The following is a 27,700-nucleotide window of genomic DNA, read 5'->3' as shown; positions in this document are numbered from 1 at the left end:
CTAACAAGGAATTTATTTCTTTAAAATCATGTGTGCTAAGTGATGTCATTAAAATAGAAACATTAAATGCAGACTGACCCATTTGCGGAGATGCTACCTCCAAAAATGGATCGAATCATGTTCCACAAAGCATCTTACCTGTAACGTCAGCCCTGATGTCAGCAAGCTTAAAGAGAGGTGCAACTTGTTCGTGATAAATGCGAGCAGCCTCTTTTCTATGACTATTTGGATTGACAAACACCTTTAATGACTTTGGCCTATTTGGAAAACCTTTAAAAAAAAACACAAGGAAAAAACCACATCAGGGTTTTTAAGGATAATTCAAACCACTTTGAACACACAGCATTGCAAAAGAATAAAAGCATGGATTGCAAACATTAACACCTGCAGATGAATTTGCATCCTGAAAAGGTACAGCAAATTCTGGTTTGTGTCTGTGGCCATCTTTTTTTCTTTATTTTTTGCACGAAGCTGCTCATTACTTATATATGCCATCTACGTAATCCTGAAACAACTGGAGCAACTGACCTGTTTGTGCATCTATCTCTACAGCTAAGAATAACTAGTACAAATGAGTCAGTCACCCTCATCAAGAGCATTATGTGACAGCTATCACGAAAGAGGTTTTAGGTCATGGTTCAAACCTGAAAGAAGGAGGGAGATCAAGTGAGAAGAGAATATTCTCCCGAGAATTTAAAAAAAGGAAGTGCCTGTCAGCAAGGATTTGATAATAGTACCCCTTCACATTTGCCGTGGAGATTCGATACTACAATTTTAAGGATTTACAGATTATGTTTCATGCCACACAGAAGGTGCACAGGTGCAAAAGAAATCTGCCCTTGATTAAAAGGATCAATAAAATAGAGGTATGAGAGTAAGGGAGGGGGATGAAAGCCAAAATACACATTTTGAAACAACATGTCTTGTTGATAATCTGTGCTTTTATCACTACAGCATTTAAAAATAAATTATCTTGTTAACTTTCACCTACCATACAACATTATTTATCATCGATCCTAATCGTGTACACATCAGGTGATAATTCAAAGGATCATTTGTTTAGCAGTTATTTGCCCCTCTCTGATATCCCCATAATTTTCAGTGAAAAAAACACACACCAAAAATAAAACAACAGCTACAATTTTTTTGATATTTTTTTTTTTTTTACAACATTGGCATTATCAGCACCATGCTCTAACCAACTGCGCTATCCAGGACTCTTAACTAAGGACCATGGTTTATCACACCAAAAATAAATTTTGTTTTTGTGCACTGTATTGTTTCATTGGGACTTGAGGCTTGCAGGGGAAATGGACACACTCAGGCATGAACTTCCTGGACAGGCAAAATAATGTCAAGTCTCCAAGCAGAGGTCAGGGGTGTCAGGACCAAGGACAGATCGCTCTAGGGCTAGCTAGTTGGAGCTCTCCCTCCTACTGCAACTATAGAGGGATGCTGTAGGCTAACAAGGCCTGCGATAGGATGACTCTATCTACCTGAAGGGGGACTTTGCTTTTCTAAAGGCCTTTCCCTAATTTTGTATCCATTAGCTACTTTGGGGTGTGCTGCTGGGGTTTTGTCTTCAGGTCCACGTCCTCCGGCAAAGATAGCAAGAGAGAAGCTACTGAAGATTATTCCCTGGAGGCAGCAGCATGTGCCTCATCTTCCTCTGAATCTTCCTCAAAGTACTGAAGGCCCCTGGGGTCAGGGGCCCTGACATGCTCTCCTCTGTCCCATTCACACTGTGGATCCAGATTTAATGAACATATTAGACTTTGCTAAACCAGAGTTAACCATAACATCTAAGTGGAGAAACCATGGCTTAACAAACCACATCTTTTCTAAAACTGGTCATGCATAGTGTACACAAGAGTGTGGTAAAAGGACATGCATGGGTACATGCATGGCTTGTTCTCAGTCCAATAACCAATGGTTTATGAGTTGGAAGTTGTTATATATGAAACCAGCAAAATGATTTGCAGAAACATCAATACAACCCTAAAATGATTTCCCAAAGGGTTTGGAGAATTTGCTTCGATATCTCGATTCACCAGGGACTTTGTTTTCTCCTTCCCAAAATATATTATTCAGCAGTCTTACAGCAAACAACTTTATAATCTAATAATGTTAAATAGTTTCAGGTCTCATTACCGGCATATAAGTGCTGTAGCCTTTAGCATCATTAGAGCCTATGCTCTATTGAATTGCTCATTGTAGCTTCCTTTGCTAAAGTGAACTAGGACTTTAAAACAAAATAGCCAACTGTTCCTCTGGTAGTAACAAATGTGCTAATATGCACTAGTTTAAACTTGATCTATCAGTGAATCAATGAACCATGAAAGGTAGAGGTTAATCAGGGAGCTCTGAAAACAAAAGCTCATAGGGCAGCAGAGACGCTATCCTCAGACACACATCTGTGCTGTTTTCACTGTTTAGTTTTATGGCAGCAGGCTTATGTTTACAAAAGTTAAGGGCTTGAAATGATGTCACTGTCACATACGTTATTAATATTTTATACAACAAGCAATAAGAAAACTGCTACATAAAGACAGAAGTAATGATGTGAATAAACATTTTTCATGCTAACTAGAGATATACCACTGCTGATGCTACACTGTTAATGTATAACATTAATGGGATAATTAAACCTTCACGCATGAAGCTTTCGATGTTCACATTAAAAACTTGGTGTGAGAGGCATGCTGTAAAAGGAGCTTCTGTAACAAATTTCTTCTATAAAATAGGAACTCTTAATTTTTATACTGAAAGCATAGCTCTATATTGCTCACTGCTAAAGTCAAGCAAAAATTTAGACTAAAAATCTCTCCTAAGAGATTGTTTAAATTACGTAGTTTTAATTTTAACCAAAAATTATCACATTTTTTTTTTAAAAGGAAAATATGGCTGCGTTGAAACAAACCTTTTCTGGTTTTCGATGCTTTATCTTAATATTTCATAAAACCATAGAATTGTTGAGTTGGCAATGCAGGAATATTTTGCTCAATGTGGGGCTCAAACCCACGACCCTAAGATTAAGAGTCTCATGCTCTTCCAACTGAGCTATCCCAGCAGTCATGCAGGGATGTTTTGCCCAATTTGGGGCTTGAACTCACAACTCTGGGATTAAGAGTCTCATGCTCTATGGACTGAGTTATCCTTGATTTATATTACACAGTATTCTTTCGAATACTACAACAAACTAAAGTAACCACACCAATCTTCCCCACTTCACATAGATTCCTGGTTTCAAATCTTGTTTAGAAGGAACCTGGTTACCGTACATACGCGTGTATAAGCCAACTTTTTCAGCACATTTTTTATGCTGAAAAAGCCCCCCTCGGCTTATACTCGAATGAGGGTCCTACCCGAGCACATTTCCAGCAGCCCCTCGTCAGAGCAAGCTGTTTGCTGCCACCACTCGTGCCGCCTCCGCTCTGCCAAGTGCGGGCACAGTAGCCGCAGAGGCTGTTGTTGGCAGCGGAGGAGGAACGAGCAGCCCAAAAGCAACCCTTTTGGGCTGCTTGTTCTTTCTCCATTGCTGCCGCCACCGGCCTCTGCCTCTTGACAGCACCCTGGGTAGACAGGGGGATGGGAGGGGCTGGGGCTGGGGGTGGGGGTGGGAAGAGAAACCCCCTCTGCCATGTGTGCATGAGCGCGCGCACTCACGCACTCTGACCCACCAGGAGGTTTGTGGTGTGGTGAACTGGCTTATTCTCGAGTCAATAAGTTTTCCCAGTTTTTTGTGGTAAAATTAGGTGCCTCAGTTTATATTCAGTTCGGTTTATACTCAAGTATATATGGTAAGTATGGAAAAACAAACTGGAACCAGAGGAGAGAAGGAGAAAGCATTCTCATGACTCCCAGTCTCCTATTGTGTCATATGCTTTTAACACTGCTGTCTTTGTCTTTAACTGCTGCTGGTTTTCCTTGTTTGTTTTGTTTTCTGGTTGCATTTTGTTTGGGTTTTATGCTGTACTTTTATATTATTTTGTACTATCTCCATTTTGTATACATTTTCCTGGTGTACTTTTGCAGAAAAAAGTGAGGTATAAATCCATGAATAGCAATAATAAATCATATTTGCATTTCTAAACAAGAGATCTACTGCAAACTAGAGTTAGCACAAACTCATGATTTCAGATCCTACGTTGTCAGCTCCCAAACAAATCACAGTTTGAGGGCAGCCGCAAGCTTAGAAAACAGCCTGGTTTGGATCTGTTTATTAATTCAAGTTATGAACAAGCCTTTTCCTTGAAATCCACAGTCAAATCACTAAGCATCTAATTAACAATAGTTTCTCATTTCATCCAAACCAGGAAACTATGGTAACCAACTTTAGAGCAAGCTAGTATGCTAAACAAACTTCAAATCATGGTGTATGAGACTGGGTTGTTCTGAAATCACACGCAGAGCTTTACTACAGTCCATAGAACCAAAATACGGTACAATGATTGTATATCAAATGTTATTAAGGTGTAAGATCGGCCTTGCTAGCCAACAGAGTAGCTTCAGTTTGTACATACTGATTTCTGATTTTTACTGCCTCCAAGAGCAATTTTACTATGGCTAGTGTAATGGTATCAATCTTATCCTCAAAGAGGACATTGCTTCTGATGAAATGGAAAACTCTAGTTAATTAGAGATTTGCTGGTTTAATTGCTGCATGCCACAAAGGGAGGAATGAAGTAGCTGCATATGCAGACGAAAGAGTTCATGCATATATTGGCTTGGTAAGCCAAATTATGTTTATCCAAGCACAGGCATTGGCAGTGTTTTGATGTGACATTAAACCAGTTTAGCAGTACAAAAACAACCAGTACAACCCCTCCCTCCAGCACAGTTCCAATGAGATCAGAAGTTTTTGCATTTTACTTCTTTTGTCCAAACCAATAAATGTGCTTAATGTTAATTACAATTTAGAGAAACAGGTCAGGTTTGTAAACCATGGTTCAAAATTTGCTTGCTTCTGTAAACCACAGTTAAGAATAACCACAGTTTGAGTTCATGCAAAACAAGTAATTATAATTAGTTGAAAACAGAAGTGAAAGCTTCCCATCTCATCCTCACAGATGTGCCAAAGGAGGAATGGTAAATTGAGTGTGCAAGCCCTGAAGCTTGTGCATGTAGTGATAAATCAGACTTTTATTGGTGAGCCTGGCCAGTAAAATGTTTGGTTTCTTGTTACATATTAACAGAGGCTTAGACTAATTTAAAATCAGCTAAGTGGAATATGTCACTAACAGAATAAGATGGCAATTCTAAGCATACTGATTTGGGGGGAAAGTCCTACAGAAATCAATAGAACTTATTTCTCAGGAAACATGTCCAGCCTCATACTGTAATGTTTTAAGGTTAAGAATGTTTAGAAAATATAGAAATAAAGTCTTTCTGAAAAGTGCTTACCATTCAAAATTTCCTTCAAATGCTTAAACCACAGGTAACAATGGTCCTCACTTAAATTACTTAAGTTGATGACAGAATCCTTAAGTTTGTTTCCTTCTTTTTTCAGGCAGACAAAAACTGTGATACCTAATAATAGGCCACCTTTTTGCTGCCCAGCAAAACGACGGCGTTTCAGTTTTACGGAAAATACATCTTTCATTTCGACATATTCCTCTTCATTTGTCAAGCCCACGTTGGAACCACCTGCCCAAAGGAGGAAGAAAGAGTGTTTATTTTCATACCACATCACAGTTTAATCCCTTATGGTTCCTTCCTAACTAAAAGTGCACATACAAAATATCTATTATTGTCACTTTTTTCCTGAATGCATCCCTGAAAAAATAGTTTTAGAGATACTTAAGGGCTGTTCATGAACTGTGAAGAGAGGGCCAGACTCTACATCGCTGGCAACCATGTAGGACTTACAACAGTTGCTTCCATACCACACTCAGTAATATTTAAAGTTGTTTCTTCTTCACAGAAAGTACTGTGCTACTCTCCTCCACATTATGTTATACTCCTTCTCTAATGGTTCACAAGGTCAAGAGATGAATATCTCCCTTTACATCTGTAAAAAAATTATGAGTAAAAGCCCCGTCCTCCCCCACCGCTGCTTAATTTTGATAGCAGCTGCCCTTTTACATACAGTTCCAAAAGTGCTTCTTTAAATCCCTCACACAAAATCTTTTTTTTTTTTAAAGCAGTTTCGGGATATATCATGGAAGCTCCACCACAGGTTCACTACCTCTCTCCCATTCTTGGTTTTCCCTCACAAAATGGGTTATATGCAAGTCAATATGCCACTGAGTAACTTTATCAGAATGGCTGGAATTCCTTTCACCACAGAGACACAGTGCTTATTTGCATGTCACAGTAAACCATAGTTAATTTTACATATGTCTGAACCAAGGATCATTGTCTTGTTTCATTCCCAACATGATCTGTAAACAAGGTTTGTTCATAGCTTACAGGAAAACAAACCATGAACCTTGGTTTGGACACAACACTAAGGAATTGTAGTGTCTTTCCTTGGTATGCTATTGTGGAGGGGCAAAGTGGCCAAATCATCAGTTTGGTAACTATGGGTTTACCATGACCTACTGGTTCCTTTCTTTGCTCAGAAGCAAAAAAATCAAACAAGATGTGGCTGCCTCTGGGACTCCAAATTGGATAACTGACTTTAAGAGAGTCATATTTCTTCTAGAAGGACTCTGATAGGACTTTATGATTTATTCTTCTTGTCCTTAGCCACAGCAATTCCGCCCCCCCCCCCATCAATGTCACCATTAAACAATGGCCTTTAGTATGAACAGTCTCATCGTTAGGAAGCCATTTTTTTAATTGTCTTCCTTTAGGATGAAATTAGCAAAAACAAGCAAATAGACTCCGGGACCAAAAGGCTGAACCTCCTTTATCACCTTCTGTTGCACTGTGGACACAGCCTTCAAAATGGGGAATAAAACATGATCACAGCAGTTGCAGCAGACTATCAAGCTGGCCACGTACCTCTTCTTGAAGCTTTCAGGGGAAGTAACCTATTCTATAAGCTTCTCTTAACGTGCATGCCTCAGAGGTTCTAGTCTACCTTGGAGTATATGATAAAGTATCCATGCAGCAGGGAAGCCACCTGCTCCTGAGTAAAATGGTTTTCGTGTGTCCTTTCATCCATTAAGGCTGGTATTGCAGATGGTGAAATACCACGGCCAAAGGCCCATGGCCAACAAATCAAGGGAGCAAAAAGAGCATCTTGAACAAATCCCTCTGGTTACATGCCACTTATAAGACAGACAAAGACTGGTCAACCAAAAGTATTTCTTTTTTTTCTGTTTCCTTTTCTTAGCTTTTTTATAGTAAGACAGCATAAAAGCAATCTTGCAGCTATTCTGGTTGCTGGTGTTGGAATGTAAAAATAAATAAATGACTGGTTGCATTCCTTGAAACTCTAGATTGACATCTTATGGAGAAGCCTTACTAGAATGTATATGTAGACTTTCCTCCTAGGAACCATGGAAATCACAGTGCATTGTTTCTTACAATTCTAAAATCACTTTTTCAATGCAATGGGTTTTTCGTTGTACAATGGCGATGTACAACGATTATATGTCATTAACATTAGAAATACATTTTCAACTTTCAAACTTTTGACTTCATCTGCATCTATGGAATTTTGAACACCTGCTTCTCACTACATTAAAAAAAGAAACTATTTTATTTCCCATAGTCAAAATCTTCTAAATAAGCTAAACTTGCCTTTAAAAAACCCCCCACACAGTAATTCTTTCCATTCAAGAACTATCCATTCATTAGTATCATACTGATTATTCCTAGCTGTTTCAAAACATTAACTATCCTCTCATATTACCTAGAAGGATACAGGGTACCATCTGTTCTTATAAGGGGTTTAAGTATACATTAGATATCATGCTATTTATTTAATTCAGCACCCACTTCCCATTGTATTTTTCCCCCAAGTCAATTTAATTACAAGGAATAAAGATAATCTTTCCTGCCAGGTTGTTCCATCACCGTAAGAGCAGAGCAGGGACCTTCATAAAGTAGGCTGCACTTGTTAGGTCCTCTTCCATTTTTAACTACACTTAACGTTAAGAAAGGTCTTAACAAAAACAATACTACACAGCTCTTAAAAATATTATTATAAGCCAAGAGCTTGTCTACATCAATTTTGGCACATCTGCTTGATAGAGAGCATAAACAGGATTAGCTGGATTTATCTGCTTGACGCTAATTGTACTCACAGTTTCTGCACATGTCCATTTCCCCCAAATACAGCATGAAAAATAAGTATGGCTAAGATAGTTATTTCTACCAGCATGTGTTACGCACTTGGATAAGGCATGCTATATTCTTAAGTAAACGAGTGCTCCTAAAATGGGTTCAGACGTGCATTTTCCTCTAATTACTATCTATAATTACCTTTGAAAAATTCTTCACACTTTGCTAAACCTTAATTCTCTTCAGCCTGAGAGTGAATGAAGGGGAAGAGGATTTCTCATTCTTTTCTCCTTGCTTCCTCCTTCAGCTTTGGGATGCAAACTGAGGGATAGGGGAAGAGAGAAAACTGGCCCCACAGAATATGTACCTTAGATACATATAATCCGAGGCAAAATCCCAGCCTTCACAAGAGTCTTTTAAGTTGAAGGGCAATTTTTTCCTTCATAGCTGAGGCGAAGTGTGAGGAGAGATTGTATTAGCTAAGCTTGACCTCAGCCAAAATGGCACCTGCATTGTCTTCTTGTTTGGAGGCTATGAGAATAAGTAATATCCCAAGCTTTGAAGGCCTTTCTTATTTCTGGATCCCCAAAGGTGCCAGAAAACAGAAGTTAGGCAGGAAGCAGGCAATATAAGTTGCTGGCCGGAACTCCCACAGAGATTAAATAACCATGGGGTGGTCTGGTCTCACAGGATTGGCCTCGGAGAAGATACACCCTTGGGCCCACATTTTCTAACCATCCAGAGGACTTTGTTGAATACATAATGCTAAAAGTAATAAATGAGACCAGCTCATTACTGTCACAGAATTGAATTCAAGAGAATGCCAATTACTTGTTTGTATGGGAGATGTGCTATTCCAGCCCCTCCCTCAGCACCCAAGGATCACCTTTGTTATGAGTTGAAAAGTGCTATCTGTTGAATAAAGCAGAACATCTCATATAGTGATTAACTCTGGATATTTTAAGTCTCTGGATTAAAACACTTCTCTTTTCTGTCTTGTGTCAAAGTAACACAAAGTAGCACAAGTAACAACACGGCCGAACTGTGTGTCTTAGGGCAAAAAATACCCTAATACATGGCTACATACATGGCTATTAAAAAATAAAGGTATGTCTAACACTGCATTCTATACACTTACTTCAAAGCAACTGGAGGTAAACCTCATTGTACAAAGCAAATATGCTCAATGTTCCTGTCAAATATTTTCCAGACAAATTTGACAGCAATATGATCTGATCCATTTGAACCAAACCTACTTTTCACTCACAGCAAGAAATCACAGTATTAAATAATACTGTGCAGTCTCTTAGAAAAGCCCATTTCTTACGGATGAATGAAAGTTTCCTTTCAGAGGTATCTTCTGTATAAACAGTAAAGCATCACTGAATATGACCCAGCACTCTGTTGAACTGCAGCAAGTATAGCTGCAGGATTAAATGATAAAGCTCAGAAACTTCAAAAGACACATGGCACTAAGGGCTTATTCACACATGCACACCAATTTACTGATACAGTATTTCATACCATTTTGATTCCCAGTTGCGCATATGAACTACCACCATTTAGTGTGGGGAAAACTAATATGTGAATATATAAGTTCTTTCTCATGCTCAACACATGCCACTCCTTGTTTTATGCTGCAGCCATTAGGCAGTGAGCATACATGTGTGAATTGACCTGGAGATATTCGAGGATGTGGTGAAATGAGTTACTGAAAGTTCCTATTGCAGGATGCAGACTATAATTACTACTAGGTTGTTTAAAAATAGGGTAGGAGTCAACTAATGAGTTCTGTCTGCAAAAGTCCTGTGCTATATGGCTTTCCCCACCTCCCCTCCCCTGTGTCCCATGCCTCCCAAATTGGCTCAAGGTGGAGTTGGGAGAACCCCAAAACAGCATTTAGGGGAAGGATAGGGGAAGTGTTCCATCTGGAAAGTCAAAATGCTTGTCATGACAAAACTCACATTTTAGTGCAAAGTTTAATTCCTCTCATAGTGCCCATGGGGTGGGGGGTTCAACTAAATTTTACTCAGAGTAGACCCAGTGAGCTCAATTCACTTAACTTAGTCATGTTCATTAATTTTAATGTGTCTGAGTAAAACATTGTTGACTACCATCCTTAGAATAATATTAAGCCCTAGTATTCTCATACCCAATATTGCTTGGAAATTCTAGGTACCCAGTGGTTAAACTCAGTACAAAATGGTGCCCAGTTATATCCACACATAGATGAAAGCCTGCTCCTTGATCACAGGAAGAAAATTAGGTTGTGCTATCTGAAAAGGTGACCAAATCCGATAACAAATAAGCATGTCTCCAAAACATATAGTAAACATATAATAATCTGTATGTACTGTAATATTTTACCAAAGTGTGTGTATGAGTGTGCATACACACCCTAAGTGAAAACAGTTTTATAAGTGTTTATATACTAGTGTATGTAAACATCAAGGCAATCTGTGCTTCCTATGAAGCAGATACCACACACAATGGGCAAGCACACAACATTCAGACCACAAAACTACTTCCAGTTAAAACTGTGTACTCTTTCCCCCATGTTGTTTTGTGCCATGTGTTGCACTGTGTGGTGCTTGTAATCATTATATCCACCTGTGAATCAGATCAATCAATCAGGTCAAGAACAGTAAGCTGACTGGTCAGAAACGTAATATAAAAACCTCACATTCCTGATAATACAAGATGTTGCACACAAGTGAAAGTGCATCAACGCAACACAATCAGTCAATGCAGAACACAAAACCGTACAGTGCTGACTTAGGATGAGTCTGGAAAAGCATTGCCTGTGTTCTTCTTTGTAATATACTTGTCAGCTGCATAAGGAGAAAAGCTAATCCTGTATGTAGATTTCATTATTACTCTGCAGCCTTTATCCATGGTAACCATAATTCTTAATCCTACCATTCTCTGCAACTGTAGTCTTATTTCTATCTCATCTTATTCCTACCAACTATATCCAAACAAACAAACAAAGACCACATATGCATCAAGAACTGTACTAAGCAGTGGGCAGAAAAGAGACAGTGTCGTACAGAAATTTTGGTTAGGAATCTGATTCCTATAAATACACAACAACACATGATAATAACGTCCCCCTTCCCTCCCACCCTTGTCCTGGCATTGTAGAGCTAAAATCCCTTCCCCACCCCCAGGCATTAGACAGCCATGGACACCTGTACATCCTGCCCCTGCTTGAAGTGTGATGAGGAAATCTTATGGACCACAGACTAAAGGTGCCAACTATCAAGCTGTGGTCCAGCCAGGTGGGGAACACAAGCACCCTTCTGTTGTTGACCAAGAGGGACAGAAGAGACTTTGGTTAATTACTATATTGCAGCAGGGGACTGTGAGGTAGGGGGGTCCACCAAGTCCTCATTCACTAGAATCATCCCAATTATGACATTAGGTTGGCTTGTGGAGGGGGGGGGGCACATGACAGACCAGCTTACCCACCCCCACTATTCTATCACAACTACCCAACCCAAATTGTTGTTGATTGATAAGAGGGGCCTGGTACTGGCCACTTAGAAGTTGTGCATCTATGTACAGAGAGCAGGATGAAGCCCTGCATGACCAATAGGGCTATTTCAAAATGGGGGGGGGCAAGCTCAGGACATGAATTTGTTATTACACTTCAGTTATTTTTCACTATCACTTTAATATTTCTTATATAATCTTTTCTCTCTCTCTCTCTCTCTCTCTCTCACACACACACACACACACACACACACACACACACTCTCTATAACTACATCACATCATAGCCAATGACAAGAATTTATTCCTGGTATTAGAAAGTATGTCGTTGGCTCAGGTTTTTTTGTTTCTCTAACACTCTCTCTGTTTCCAAGACACACACTACTATGTAGATCATAACATCTGTCGCTTCAGAGATTGAAAGGTTTGCAGAACCTGCCTAAGCATACTTTCCTATACCCTGCTATTAGGTCAATTTACAGGGAAGATATGCGGTCTTAACTCAAATCAATTAGAACACGGCAAGTTAGCTGTACACCGTATACAGCTCTGTCATTTAAAAGCTGCACTGATCAGTTTCTGCTCTAATCTTCTTGTCAAAAAGCAAGTAAATATTGCATCTATTTTTAAATCAGTTTCTTTTCTTTGTAAATATATTGCCTACTAAGTTATGTTGTGTTGAAATATATTAATTTATTAATGCAATAAAAAAATTAAATGTTGAATGCATACAAAATCAGATCATTAGAAGTTTACTTATCAAGGGAATGCTTCCTAGTCTAACCAGAGAACTAAAAGCCCCCAAAGAAAACTAAATTCTCAACTGATACCTGCAATCTTGCAGAGTTCCAAACAAGAGTGCAAACATGCTATTTTCAACATTTCAAGAAGAATTAGTTTATACAATTAAATATTATTTACTTAATATATTTCTTATCCACTCTTCACAATCTCAGAGCCTGGTGTGTTACATTTTTAAGTGTTACATTTTAAAAAGAAATGCAACAGAAAAAGCCACCATTGTTCACTATGGGTTGTATTCCTACTCAGAGTAGACCCAATGAAATAGATATTAGGGATGTTAATTTTAATGTGTCTACTTTGAATAAGTTGAATATGGCCCTAAGTTAACAACCAGTAAGCTAGTAAATCACAACAGGCTCCAGCCTTCATGCCTAGCAAATGCCTGAGCAAAAAATTCAAGCTTTACTATCAACAATAGTAAATGTTTAGAAGTGTTTGCAACTTATTCAGTGTTCTATGCAAACAACCGTTGCCTTTATCTGAAAGTTACCCAGCACACTGACAGGTAATAAAAGGGTTTAAAAACAAGGTGACTGTCCAAAAAAACCCATTTTGCTCTTTTCAAGTGCTTTGGATCATTAGGTAAAAACTTACACTCATGGGACTGTGCCGTGCAACAGTAACTTTCCACCAGAAGTCAGCAGACCTATGATGGCAGTTCTAGGCATGGATTAACCAACAACAACATGTGCTGATATTAGCTCTGCCTGTTATAATACTTTATGGTGCCATTGCCAAACAACACTGCATATTTCTTCCAGAAGTCCGTTTCTCCCAAGGTAAAGGGACCCCTGACCATTAGGTCCAGTCATGACCAACTCTGGGGTTGCGGTGCTCATCTCGCTTTATTGGCCGAGGGAGCCGGCATACAGCTTCTGGGTCATGTGGCCAGCATGACTAAGCCACTTCTGGCAAACCAGAGCAGCACACAGAAACGCCATTTACCTTCCTGCCGGAGTGGTACCTATTTATCTACTTGCACTTTGATGTGCTTTTGAACTGCTAGGTTGGCAGGAGCAGGGACCAAGCAACGGGAGCTCACCCCGTTGCGGGGATTCGAACCGCTGACTTTCTGATCGGCAAGTCCTTGGCTCTGTGGTTTAACCCCCAGTGCCACCCACGTCCCTCCCAAGACTTCACCCCAAATGCTTCAAATACTAGTATGATGTGCAATGAAAGCTGCCATAGTATCCCTGCTTCACCCTTGCTTTCACCAAAGCATTACACTCATACAGAATAATTTATTCTGAATGAATATGTGGCACTGGAATAGAGTCTAACCCAACTGCAACTTGTGAAGGTTGTTACTTTAGATGGCTGCTCCTTTGAAACACCCATAGGACAGGCAAACAATAAAGCTTCCACAGTTCAAATAACTTTAAAAATATTAAGGGAATAAGGGAGCGATCTTAATCTTGCACTACCGGGGGGGGGGGGAATTGGCAGTGAGCAAGTTCTGACACTGGGAAGTCCCCATCGTGCCCACAGAAAGAGTAGGCTGTTGTGAAGCTACATCGGATGGTGTTCCTGCTGGAAGACTTCAAAATGCAGAGGCAGGGCAGTGTCAGAAAAGGATCCCTGGATCCCATGTCAGTCTGTTTGCAGGAGACGTAGCTTTGCTGACCAGCTGGGAGTTAGCGTAACCAAAACGGCTTGTGCACAAAACACACAATGCCCCCCCCCCGCCAGCCCCTTGCACTCAGACCAGCTGGAGCTAATGGATCTTCAAATGTGGCAGAAGCTCTGAGCAACGGTGGTCTCCTATTACAATTGCTCTGCCCAATAACAACAAAATAACCATGCCCATTTAACAATTGGGTCTAATATGTAGATATGACAAAGGGAGACAGAACTCAACTATCTTCCTACAGTTAGGTGATTAGTACTAGAATTTTTTATTTATTTATTTTTTGCTTAAGTCACACAATACTGAAAAACTAGAGAATTGTAGCTGCAATTAACCAAAAGGTCAAATTCTAAAAGGAAACAGCAGATACCACCACAAGAGTAACAGATGTTCTTTGAGTTCATCTGGACAAAAACATAAGCATATGTGAAAGAAATCCAATACCATCATAAAATCAGTTGGTGTCTAAAATAATAGCAGGCCCTTATGGCAGAACGGTAATGTATGTATCAAATGTACAACACATTATGTTTCAACAGAATGTTCCGATAAGAATTCATAACCAGCAGAAATTAATGCCAGATTCCCCTCCCCCCCCCAACAAGGAGAAGCTACATAAAGATTATAGCAGGCTATTAAGGCATGCGAGCACATACTGCTCAGAATTCACAGCTATTCAGATGTGATCTGTAAATGCAATATAAAGGTAACGATTAAGTTCCACTATCAACAAAAATAGAACATCACAAAATAATGCAAACACAAAGGACTTTGCTAAGGTGAACAAAGCAGCAAGCCAAGATAACGAACAGTCATTTTGCTACTGCTTTAGAGTTTTTCACCATACAGTAAAATTCTTTCACACCTCAGTATTTTTTTCTTAATAGGACACCACTATGCAAGAAACATAGACGAGCCACCTCAAGCTAAGGGTATAATTAAGTGGAAGATTCTAAAATGCACTAAAATTCTGATATCCCTTCAATTCTGTCTCATGTGTTCAAACGGGGGGGGGGGGGGAATAACCATGAAAATAATGCTTGCTACAATTTAATGATCCTGGGAGAGTTGCACCTATTTATTCTTAAAACTTGAAATCTGCATTTCTGCAAACTGTATTCAAGTGACTTCACAAAGAGTAAAATGTAATAAAAATGCAGTGAGTTACAAAGCAATCCTAACTCCTCCCCACCCCCTCAATGCCGTCCTTAGCTGAGTGATAGAAACTCAGCTATATAAACTATTCACCAAATGGCACCTTTCAAATCAGTGACAGTCACCACAACGGAGTGTCTAGGTGCCATAAAATAAAAACCAGCAAGATTACAAAGCTGAAAATAAATTGTGTACATTGTCAGATTAATAGGTACCACTCTGGCAGGAAGGTAAATGGCATTTCCATGCGCTGCTCTGGTGTCGGTGTTCTGTTGCACCAAAAGCAGTGCAACTGGGTCAGCTGAGGGGCTGTTCTAGCAAATATCTGGGTCCCAAACCACTGAGGGCTTTTATAAATTAATACCAAAACCTTGAATTGGACCAGGTAGCTCACTGGAACCAATAACAGTGATTAGCTGAAAGGCAGCAGTGTGGGTGACATCTAGCACTGTATTGGTAACAGCAGACTTCAAATCTATTAACCTATCCCAGTCATTTCATGGATGTATTAGAATCCCACTAAAAACCACAGAAGGTCCTTAAGAAAGATTCCACGGTTGTGAAAGCCACCAAAAAGTCCAATAAAATCAATGAAGGTCTGTCTCCCAGCAACGGACCATCAACCAGAATATGCAAAGCAGTTTCAGTCCCAAAACTAAGTCAGAATCCTGAAAGAAATGGGTTTATAACCCTTAATCTCTATCACACAAAGGTGTTTGGACATGGGTAGCTATTACCCACTTGAGTACCTTGCCCCAAAAGGATAAACTTGCAACCAACCTGTGACCTTGCAGATATTGTATTCCATCTCCCAACACCTCTGACTATTGGTCATGCTGAGTCTGGCTGGTGGGAGTCAGGAGTCCAAAAACTTTTGAAGGGCCATAGATTCCCCACCCTTTAAAACTTAACAGAGTTAATGTGTCCAGAGAAGGCTGCTTTGTTGTAGTATCATAACAAGCTCTTACAACTGTACACTGTAAGAATCCACTCTTATAATGCATTATTTCTTTTTCCTAATCAAATATTTCACTTAAAAAAACTTTTGGGTTTTGGGTATTAATATGCGAGCACACGCGCGCGCACACACAATGTAAAATGAGCATGACATCCTTTTTTCGTTTGTTTACTAAATATAAGAAACATGAACATCATAAATCAGATCCAAATTGATTTTGCAACATTAGAAAAACCTTCCCATATCAATGGGCAAACTAATGCCTAGGTTGGGAGGAGGTGAGAGGAGGAAACCCAATGATGGCTATAGACTGAGTCTGATGTTGTGCAATTAGAAAGACAGGGACACAGCACTGTCTCCCGCACAACAACCAGGTCACCAACTCATCTACAAATGCTTTGAACTGAATGTAAAACAATAAAAAGCATCGGGCATGTATCTAAGCTCAGTGGCCAAAACATACATGGACCATTGAGCCCTTGTCACATACAATGAATATTAGGATTCCCTTTCAGACTGTTGTGTTGTGAGCAACCAGTATGTTAGACTTTCATATTTTATTTCTTTTAGGTATGTGGCTGCCATTATGTCATCATCTTTACTTGCTTTCCTAAATAGGACCTTGCTGAGTTTTACATACCAGTTCCTTTACTGGCTGACAAATCAACTCACAACTATCACTTCCTTATAGTGCTTGCTCTGCAAACAGCATCAGCAACCACACTCATGCCTCTTCCTTACTCTCCTAAGTATGCAACCAGAGTTGGAAATTTCATGAACATTTAACTCATTTCCCAATAAACATGCACAGGAAGGATGCCATCTCGTCACCCTATGCATTCAGTTAGCCATGCAGAAAGGGGCAGAAAACAAAGTTACAGGGATTCTTTGAGTGGGAGAGCGATGACTGTTAATGTGTGCATGCGACAAAAATGTGAGAGACTGGGTGCACAAGCACAACCCATTCCATGTTTCCATGGCTATTGGGCAGCCCCCAACTTTTTGTTTGGCCTCTATGTGACGTTAACATATGAGAGTTCTGGAGGTGAAATAGTTAAACAAGTTACCCAATCAGAACCCAGGGGGGTGGAGTCAGAGGGACTATAAAACCAGCTCTGGGAGGGGCAGAAAGGAGGAGTTCATTGGGAGTTGGGTGGTTGGTTGGAGTGGGAGTGAATTGGGATAGAGTCTGTGGGTAGGTTGAGTTAGTGTAGCGAAATAAGCTGAGTCAGGAACAGTTAGGAACTAGGAAGACAAGTAAATATGAGAGGTGGTTTAGTGAGTGAGAGCAGGTAATGGAAGATATAGGTCTGGATAGGCACCCCATGATTGTAATGGACCGATACTGTCTTTGAAACCACACGCTTGTTAAACTACAATAAATATACAGAAGTTTATGTTCCAATTTAACCCTGACCAAACTCAGTATTGTACCAGGTAGGACCTGAGTGGTGCCAGTGAGAAATAAAGTGGTGGCACAGGGATCAATAGACGGTGAAACATCCAGGGACCCTGTGTGACTGCCACACTCTTGCAGTCAGTGCCTAAAAACATTACCCTCTCTTTTATGCATTCCAATGCTCATTAGGAAAGAACCAAACTCTTTCCTGTAACTATTCCCTGCCAAAATGATCCATCCTGATGTCAGCTTGAGAGACAGCAGATTATTCCTTGTTTCAGATGCCCATGATCCAGCACTCAAGAGTATAATTTGGTTCTCAGGTAACCAGAGATGTCAACTTGACTAAAATATTGGTGGGTGAGGCAGCCCTGCCTTGCAAAATCCCATGATGTGGTTCACGCACAGTATTTGAATGCCAATGGCCATTCAATGGCCAACTGGGGGGGGGAGGCTGGCCCCCCAAAAAAATATTTAACGGGGGAGGCGCACGAAGGAATACCAGCCCCTTCTATCAAGGGTGCCAACTTGAATAAAATATTGAGAGGCGGCAGGTAAGCCCTATCCCACATAATCGATCACACATCCAATTTGAATGGCATTGCCAATCAACTTTCTGGGGTGGGGCTCAAATATGTTATTGGGGGGGGGGCAAAGGGACATCAGCCCCTAGGAGGTGGCTCCTATGCAAGTAACCCAGTCCCAAAGTTAACAAAACTTTTCTTTCGCTAAGAGAGGCAGGCTACCCTCTGACGTCACGTCCTCCCTGCCCACCTGTATCTTTGAGTGACACAGCGGAGAGGGGGCGGGATGGAGGCGGCGGAATGTGAGGGCACGAAAGGAACTGAGGCTGCGCTGCAGGCGCTGCCGAAGCGGGTTCGAGACCCGTTGTGAACTCAGCAGCCCTTCCTGCTATGCTCGGGCTGGAGCTCCGCTTACGCGGCGGTAAACCCCGCCGAAGCTCTGCACGGAGCAGAAGAAAAATCCAAGCAGCGGCGTTTGCTGTTGTTCCTCACACTGGCTCGCTCTCACCTACGGGCCTCTCGGGCTGGATGGGGCTCCAGCTGAGCCTCCGCGCGCTGAGCACCACGTCGCAGCTCCTCTTGCCGACGCCGAAAATCCCCCTCAGGAGGGGCTGCTCGTCTTCGTCCCCCGCCTCCGCCGCCCGCACCGGGGGCGCCCCCTTTGCTCCCTCCTCCTCCGTCGAGGAAGAGGAGCGGGAGGAGGGGGCGCCGTCGCTTCCCTTCCACCCAGCGCCCGCTGCTGCTGCTGCTGCCGCCACCCCGAAAGGGTTCTCCGGGCTCTCGGCGGCCCAGGCTATCCTCCTCCCGGGGCGGTGCATGGCAGGCAGGCTCCTCCAGCTGGGAAGGAGAAAGGGGACAGGAAAGGCGCCTCAGCGCGTCGCCGCCGCTACCAAGGCAGCGAGCCGCTCTCCTCCCCCTTGTCCCGGGTCCAGCTGGAGGAGGGAGGGGGAGGGGGAGCGTGCGCGCGCATTCGGCTTTGAGCTTAGGCGCGCGACCTCGGCCATCTCCGCGCCTCCCTCGCGACCAACTTTTAAGCCCGTTTCCCGCCCCGCCCTGGTCACGGGGTTGGCCTCAAGGAGGAGGGAAACTTTTCCTGAAAGGCGGGAAAAGAGCCGCGAGACTGAGAGGGATGGTTCTTTTGAATTCCTCCGCACGGAAAAGCGCGGCTCAGTTGCCTCAGAGGGAAAGGGGTGGGGAGGACACAGGTGTTATCCAATCACCAAACTGCCTGTTGGTTTACTTCACGCAGCGGTTCTCAACCTGTGGGTACCTAGATGTTGTTGGACTACAACTCCCATCATCCCTGAGCTCTGGCCTCGCTAGCTAGGGGTGATGGGGGTTGTAGTTCAACAACATCTGGGGACCCACAGGTTGAGAAAGGCTGCTTCAGAGCTTCCCAAACTTGGGTCTCCAGCTGTTTTTGGACTACAGTTCCCATCATCCTTTGACTGCTGGTCCTGTTAGCTAGGGGATGATAGGAGTTGTAGTCCAAAAAAGTTGGGGAAACATTGGTATAATGGATTAATTTATAAACTGCTTGCTCAAAAGAATAAAAGCGACACCCTTCCCCAACCTTTTCTGCCAATGCATCCTCTTCGTTTCCCTGCAGAAGTTATTGGAGAGAGTCTTCTATTCATTAACTTGTTTGGGAGTAAGATGACACCCACACCCAGAAATGTTCACAGAGAATCTCTACAACCACAATTACAAAAGTCTTATTTTCCCAGAGAAAGTGAAGTCTTTGGGGAAAAGGCTTTTGAATTGAGGACAGCTGCGCAGAAGCAACAGCCAAATATTGGCCCCTGGGATATATGGCACCAATAAAGGCATGTAAGGCAATATAAGGCCAAGTTGAGCACTGAAGTGGCAGTGCCCATCAACAGTTACTAAACTGGGGCACATGATTGTTTAGAAATGCTTTCTTGAAATCTAAAATCTTTGCACTGTTACCTGGTCTGAGTCACCATGGTTAGAGTACGCAAGCCGATTGTTACGTTTCCTTAAAGAGGTCAGTATGTAGCTCATTTTCGGAAGTTATTCCTACTCTCTCACAAATGCAACAAACCTAAAAGATGGACCTATTCCTGCCTCTTTTCCCCTCAGAAGGATTAAATATGACATTTATGTACACACTCTGTTTCTGAAAAGAAAAGAAAAATAGTGGGAGGTTTGCTACTCACATTAATGAATTCCTGGTTTTGCTGCAATATTCACACCAAAAAGCCACTTCTCAGTGCATGTTTTCTATCCAATCAGTGAATGCAACATTAGCACAGGATGAAAATTGCTAACCTGGATTTTATAAATATGTTCAGTGCTTTTTCTGGGGGGGGGGGTGCAGGGGGATGCATAAATCTAAACATCTTGTGAATCTAGGTTTGGCCTCATTGAGGGGCAGTATTTCAATATGAGTAGGAAAATAAGAGTACCCCTAAACATTTTTTTTTTAAAAAAGCACTGGATATGTTCATCTCCAATTTGATTGCTTGAGCATAGAGCAATAAATTCTCCTCCTCCTCCTTCTATATTGTTGTTGTTGCTGCTGTTGTTGTTGTTGTTGTTGCATTATGATCCTAAGTCCAAGGAGACTGGGGTAGCAACCTTGGTGATGTGAATTTTCCTATTTGTTTATTGATGCAGATAGCCAGGCAGTTTATAGAGAGCCAGGCTGGTTGAGCGCAGGGTTGGTGCAGCTTTTACTAACCCAACACCTTTGGGCTACAAAACATCTGTTGTGCTCCAAAGCATTGAGGGGGTCAGGGTGGTGAAGGCTGGTGTTATAGATAAGGCCTGTGCAGAACCTCAGGCCTGGGAACCAAATATGACTGTCCCAGCCTCACAGTACAGCCGGAGCCTCAAAAAAGTCCCCAAGCCACAAACTTCACTGGCCCTGCTTCACAGTCTTGGTTGTATCGGGTGTTAGGGGAGGGGTAGTACTCTGATGGGGGACATGTCATGCTCCTTCTGGGTTGGCTTGTCCACCTTTGCTCCCCATCCTGCACTCAACTCTCACCTGTGACCAGGTGAATTAAGAATTGGGGGACAGGTAAGCCCAATCCTGCCCCCAAGATGCAGCCCCTACATACCATTTGAATGGCAGTGCCCATTAACTGGGGGTGGGGGGGTGGGATTCCGCCTTGTAGGATGGTGTTCCCAGAATGATGTTACAGGCTACATACCACAGGTATTCATTTATGCTTTCCATCTTAAATATCACTCAGTCTGTGACGCAAAGTGCCCAGAATCTGAAAATTAAATGCAGCAATTCAATGCCTTGCACACCCTGCCAACAATTTAATAGTATAAGTGAATGCATTAAGAGTGATGTCAGGCTTAATTTGGATTACCTTACTTGTGACAGCTTGTTAAGTACATATTTCAATGTATGTATGTATTTTTAATTAGGGAAAAACACATATGCATTTAAACAACAGCTCGGTTGCAAACCAAATTTCCAACTCACCACTCTAATATGTATTAATATATTTTATGTTGTGGGAGAACCAGTCATAGTAGTGGTCTTCCAGCTAAGTGACCTATTTAGGCTATTCTTTGGGGCATGGTAAATTCCAGTCACTTGGGGCCCAATCTAGTTTGGTAGAATATAAAGAGCTGCGCCTTTCTTTTTCTTTTTTTTAAAGTGCTTTTGTAGAACTAAGCAACAAAAGTATGTCCTTCTTTTACAATAAAGTGTCTGCTACTGATAATAATAATAAATTTTATTTATATCCCGCCCTCCCCAGCCGAAGCCGGGCTCAGGTACAGTGCTAGGATTATGTTCAGGGTCAAAGAACTTGTAGCCCTCCAAACACTGTTGAACGTCAACTCCCATATCAGGACCCTTCAGCATGGTCAATTGTTAGGGATTGTGGGAATTAGAATAACAGAATTGTATAGAGCTGGAAGGGACCCAAAGAGTCATCTAGACTTCCAACAACTGGCAGGACACAGTTAACCACCCACCCACTACCCCACTCTTGATAGTTGATGATTATTAAGTAATAACTTTTGTTAAACAAGTTTCTAAGGACTGGAGCAGATTTTATTCTGTTTGTTTGTTTAAGCCACCTCTCAAGAGCTGATATTTTCCCCACACACACCTGTGTACAATGAGGTTAACTTGAGTGGACAGGAGTTTGAGATGAAAGGTGCTTTAGAGTGGACTACCTTGCATCACTCCCCAAAAACACTTTAGGAAAATGGAAGAGGCTTGTGGCAGCTGTGGTGAGGAAATGCCTTCTACACAAATTTGAGACAAAACAACAGTAGCGACTCTATAAGGCTGGATTTGTAAATTAAGAGATTTACTCCCAGCCACCGCTTTCCACAATTGACAGATCAATTTACTGGCATTCTTCTTCCTTGTATTGCTGGTATCAGAGCTGTGCACCACTGCCAACTTCTATCAGTGTCATTAATAGTAATACCTGGAAACACAATTCTTATCAGCTTGCCTTTGCTAGCTAATAAAAAAATATATATTCCAGTACAAAATTCTTCATGAGAAAAATTACCGGCTTGGATTTTCAAAAAATGCCCAGGTAATGTGTAAAGTTAATCATCTGCCCACCCAAATATTTCACCACCATCCAATTGAGCTTGTTTGTTCTTTTGATTATTATTTATTTTGAAGTACTACAGCATCAAACATTTGTCATACCACAGTCAATTGCATTGGCTGGAGGAGGTGAAAATGATTATTAGCTGTGAAGAGGGGGAAATAATTGAAAAGCTTTCTTGTGGCTTGCAAATGCCTTCCAAATATTCATTAAACATTTAAGTGACTAAATTTGCAGAATATGTTCCTGACATTGGCACTGGTTCTGCAGTTTTCTCTCATCAGATGGAAGTACTGTGTGTTATGTGGAGTGCATTCATGCATAAACAATATCATTTTCATAAATTAAAACCTCCCCTGCAGAAGGAACATCTGTGCCTGCCTTTGAATAAAAGATGGTGGCATCTGAGTTGCCCCTTGACTGACTGGAAGAATCCTTCTATTTGGAATGGAAGCACTTAACCAAAAGGAACAAAACACGGAGCAGATTTCTCTCTCTCTTTTTTAGACCTTGTGACACCACTTTTCCACCTTCAGAACTAACTCTCCAGAACAAGTGAACAAAGTGAACAAATCTTTATATATGCTGCAATTGAAAAAAATAAAATACTGGAAGACAATCATCTTGCAACTGTCTTGGTCTAACTGACTGGCATTTATGTTGGGATTTTTTTGGATTTTTTTGTCTTTTAAACATAAGGGTCATGTTTGCCTACAGTAGCCAAATCTCACTCATTTGATTTGGAATAATTTTCATGGTGCTTTTTTGTGTTGGTACTCACCAACACAGACTGCCACCACCTCTTCTTTGCTGCATTTTTGGCTGACATGCACAGCACTTTTATCAAGATACGATAACGTCACCTCATTTTTTACCAGAAAAACCCTCTAAACGCCACAGAATTTTCATACAATCATGATGAAGTCCCGCAGCTCTTATATACAATGCTTGTAACTACTTTCTTCTTGTTGGCCTGATTAGATCACTTATTGTTCAGCCTGTGTGCAAGAACCCTGAAAGGTAAGAAAAATGAAAATGTAAAACCACATGTGTCACTCTTTTAAAAATAATAAAATAACATAATTGGGCATAGTAAACTGAGATCATGACCTTGTCTCAAGAAGGAAAGCTATGCAGTAAACACAGCTTAGTATGGGGAATATGGCAGCTGAATATTTAGAGGGTGGTGCCAAAACATTATTCTCCAGGCAACTTGTTCTAATCCATTACTTCTCCATAAAGGATGCATGCCCTGCATCCTGGAATAAGCAAATTGCTTTCTTACTGCCTCAGAGCCAAGATGAGTCTCTGGCATGCAACAGCAGAGAAAACACTCCAAGCTCAGATGCTGTGAGAGGAACCATTAAGTTGCCATTCTAGGATTTTGCTCCATCAAAGAGAAGCCAGGTTGTCAAATACATGCTTGTGCGTGTCAATCAGTAGATTACCAGTGACCAATTGTACTCAGGGTTTGTTTTCATTTTAAAAAGAAGAAACAAATTTCAGCATCATCCATTTGGAATATTGAGAAGAATGGAGTTTTGAAAAATGGCAGTTGTGGCTGAGGATGTTCAGAGATACACGGTTTCATTACCTCAATGATGAGGCTTAAAGTTCTGGAAGGTTTTGTTGATATGTGAACATTCTAACAGTTCCAGAGCATGTTCTGCAGGTACATGATACAACCACTTTGCTAGGCTAAACAGGTCTGCATTTGATCAGTCCCAAAATGGGAGACTATCTAGGATTTTTATGCATGCTTTCTTGAGTTCCGTGGATGAAATTTAGGGTGTAAATGTAAATAATACTGTATTTGCAATCATACACCCACAGTCTTGCCTCAGGGCAATTGCCTTCTGCCCGTCTGCTCTTCAAGACAACAAACCAGAGCTGGGCAAAAAGTAGACTGGGATCTATGGATAGATCTGTAAGTGGTCAGCAAGGATTCTGACTCCCAATTGTTTAACAACAGGAGCACCAAATGTTCCCCTTTCTAAATTAAGGCTGCTGAGGTTAAGAACTCTGGAAGCAGTAGGAAGCTATCACTGTGTTAATTCAACTGCCAGGCAACCCAGGGAGGAAACAAGAGACAGTATGAAGACTGCATACACCCTTTCCTGAATGCAGATCTCCTTTCATAGTAACTAGGCACAAAGGAGAGGCAGCTAAGAACTGCTTCTCTGTTTCCAGAACTACTAGAAAGGGTTTCAGCTCAGTAAGTTGCTACCTACAGGGCAGGCAGGAAACAAAGGTAGTCCTGCTACCAGTAAATTATTCTGCCCTTCCTCCACATCAAACAATAAAAGCATATGCATTTGAAAAGGCAAATGTAATATACCCTGCCCACTATCCTCATGGCTGTGCATTAAAAAAAAAACTTTAGAAAAGATAACTGCGCACCAAGAAAAACAGAAATCTGAGAAGGATAAGATGAATTTTACGTTGTATTTTTGCACCCTTCCTTTCTGTTTGCTTGCCCACTGAGTGGTGTGGTGTTCATGTCTGTCTTGTAGGCTTCCCACGGGCATCTAGTTGACCAGTGGGAGAACAGGATGCTAGGCTAGAGGGGTCATTGGCTGTGATCCAGCCGGGATCTTCTTGTGCTCTTATGATCACTGTAAAGCAGCAGCTCCTCCTCCGGCTTTGTGGTTTTCACCAGGCATTTCTCACACACTTTCATTAGGCATGGGGAGGACAGGCCTTGACCTTGACTAGCAGTTAGAGAAGGAACAAACTCCAGGGAACTTTCTGGGTCCCCTCCCCCCAAAAATACAACAAAAACACTGACACTTCCTCTGTCCCTGCGCATCATCTGGAGAACAAAGGATTACTGGGTTGAATATTTTTACCTAGCACACCACCTACAATTAATTCCCACCTTTATTTATATAAAACCTGCCTTTCCCCCTCTTTTTTCCTGCTTTCCACCTACCAAGCAAGCTGTGTGCTTCTCCTAAGGACAGACATGTAACAGATGCCTTTTTGTATTTTTAGAGGTGGGAAACTAGCCATTGTAAATTTCTCCTTCCCAGGATGCATTGGTGCAACCTGAAACCTGCAGAGCATCTTACAGAACCTCATTTGCATGTCTGCTCCTTCCACCTGCATTCCATCTTCAGCCTCTTTCCCAAAACAGACTCTTGACTTCACCACCAAACATTTCCCCCCTCCCTTCTCATTGCTTTGTTTGCCACCAGACCTGATTAAGAGTTCTGGAGAAAATGAAATCAAAATGTTGTTGCACGCTCATTTGTGACAGCTTGGTCATTTTAGTTGGTCCACTAAAGTATTGCCCTCATGTGGATGTTGAGATTCATCTTATGGGCTCACATGGTGACCTTAATTTTATTTTTGTGGGGGTTGAACACATGCAGATTTTGTGTGTGTTTTATTTTGCATTGTTGCAAACACAAAAGTATTACTGCCCCCCTCCAAAAAAAAAAAAAAACACACAAAAAAACCCAACCCAAATAAACCACACTTGAAATTAAGTGGTAGATATTTTTTTCTTTGAAAATGGAAAAGAATGCTGAGATTCTCAGGGAAGCATAATAGCCCATTCTGCACTTTCTCTGTGCATGGCATAATGAAATGCAAACAGTCCTGAGGAACATTGTGTCTCAGGGAAGAATTCAACAACATGCTAAGGTGATGTTACATGAGGACAAGCATTTCAGCTTGCCAGGTGGAATGAGTCCTTGCCTCCTCTCCCAGCAAACTGTTCTTGAGGTTCTCCCAACCTTCTCAAGACAATTTGGGGGCATGTGGGTTGGTGAGAGTGGGGAAGCCCCATTGCAGAAGTAGAAGCTCTTGTACAAAACTTTTGCTGATAGGGCTCAATAGTTTAATCCCTCCCTCAGTATTTTAGTGCTACGGTGTAGCCATAATGAACCTCATAATACATATTCACACCAAACAGTAGGGTTACCAGTTCATCATAATGGAACAGGCTTATGGATGCTGATTTAAGCATGCATCCCTGTATATGCAAACTAGTTCCTACTTTTGTCACACACATCCATAACAGTGTTACTCCAGCTCATGATGTCTGCTCTTGATTGTATATGGTGCATTAGGGAGACAACATGAAATAGGTGTGTGAAACCTGCAGCGCACCAGATGTTGCTGGACTCCAACTCCTGAGAGTCCCAGTCAGCATGTTCAATGGTCAGGGATCATTAGAACTGTAGTCTAACAACTTTGGGAGGGCCACAAATTCTCCATCCCTCATTGTAAGATATTTGTGCAAGCCTGCCAGCAGTCTGGAAGCCTAGTGATCATGAATTAACAACTGTTAGCAAAGGGCAGCTGGGTTTCAGTAGCACTAGTGTGTACCAAACTTTCCCTGCACTGGAGCCTTTAAATGGGCTTGTTAGCAACATAAACTTGAATCCTGATTCACCAGCAACTTGGCAGCAGCAATTAATGGTAGGAGCAGACTGAAAAACCGGGGTTGGCCTAAACACATAAATACCAGCTTCAGGCAGAAACATGATTTGTTCTGGGGAGACCAACCACAATTGAATTCAGATGCTGTTATATATCTAAGGCAGTCACCAAAGGCTAAAAAATAAATCCCTGGAATGCTGGGGATTCTATGCTACCTCCTGCTTGGGGAAATAGAAACCATCTTCTCTATGCCTTTCCATGAGCAGTTGGTGGGTTCCCATCATCACCATCCTTGCTTGCTGCAGGACCCCAAATCTTAGTTATGGTGCTGTCAGTGCCAGTAGATACTCTAGGTCAGGGGTAGCAGCAAGATTCAAATTTCAGATGGTACTGGAGATGTGAGGCAGAATGTCCTGGAAAGGTCTGAGGTCTGATCTTGGAAGCATTCAAAATATAATTGCAAAGAGCAAAGTATGTTGCATTGCTTACTTCTTTAGATGTCATGATGACTGGAAACAGATGTATTCCTGGTAGAAGAGTTACATGTGTGAAACCCAAGCATACGGAAGTGTCCTCCCCACTCTAAAGGAACACATATCCATATTGATCAGATTT

General features: G+C 41.5%; 1 protein-coding gene across 2 annotated transcripts in view; it reads right to left on the bottom strand.

The window, feature by feature from the left end:
• Positions 1-19,089, bottom strand: part of CERKL (CERK like autophagy regulator) — a 38,786-nt gene extending 19,697 nt beyond the window's left edge. For both annotated transcript variants that reach the window (XR_014161415.1, XM_081881340.1), the window contains exons 1-3: positions 18,646-19,089; positions 5,404-5,646; positions 139-270 (exon numbers count right to left, since the gene is read on the bottom strand). Coding sequence is in view for 1 of the 2 variants with exons in the window: in XM_081881340.1 (XP_081737466.1) it covers positions 139-270; positions 5,404-5,646; positions 18,646-18,955 (685 nt within the window). In the remaining variant the exon portion in view is untranslated. The remainder of the gene's footprint in view (positions 1-138; positions 271-5,403; positions 5,647-18,645) is intronic.
• Between the last annotated feature and the right edge of the window lie 8,611 nt (positions 19,090-27,700).

The sequence above is a fragment of the Podarcis erhardii genome (assembly GCF_964252035.2).
Source record: "Podarcis erhardii genome assembly, chromosome: 1".
Taxonomy (NCBI): domain Eukaryota; kingdom Metazoa; phylum Chordata; class Lepidosauria; order Squamata; family Lacertidae; genus Podarcis; species Podarcis erhardii.
This window is presented reverse-complemented; position numbering and strand designations above follow the sequence as displayed.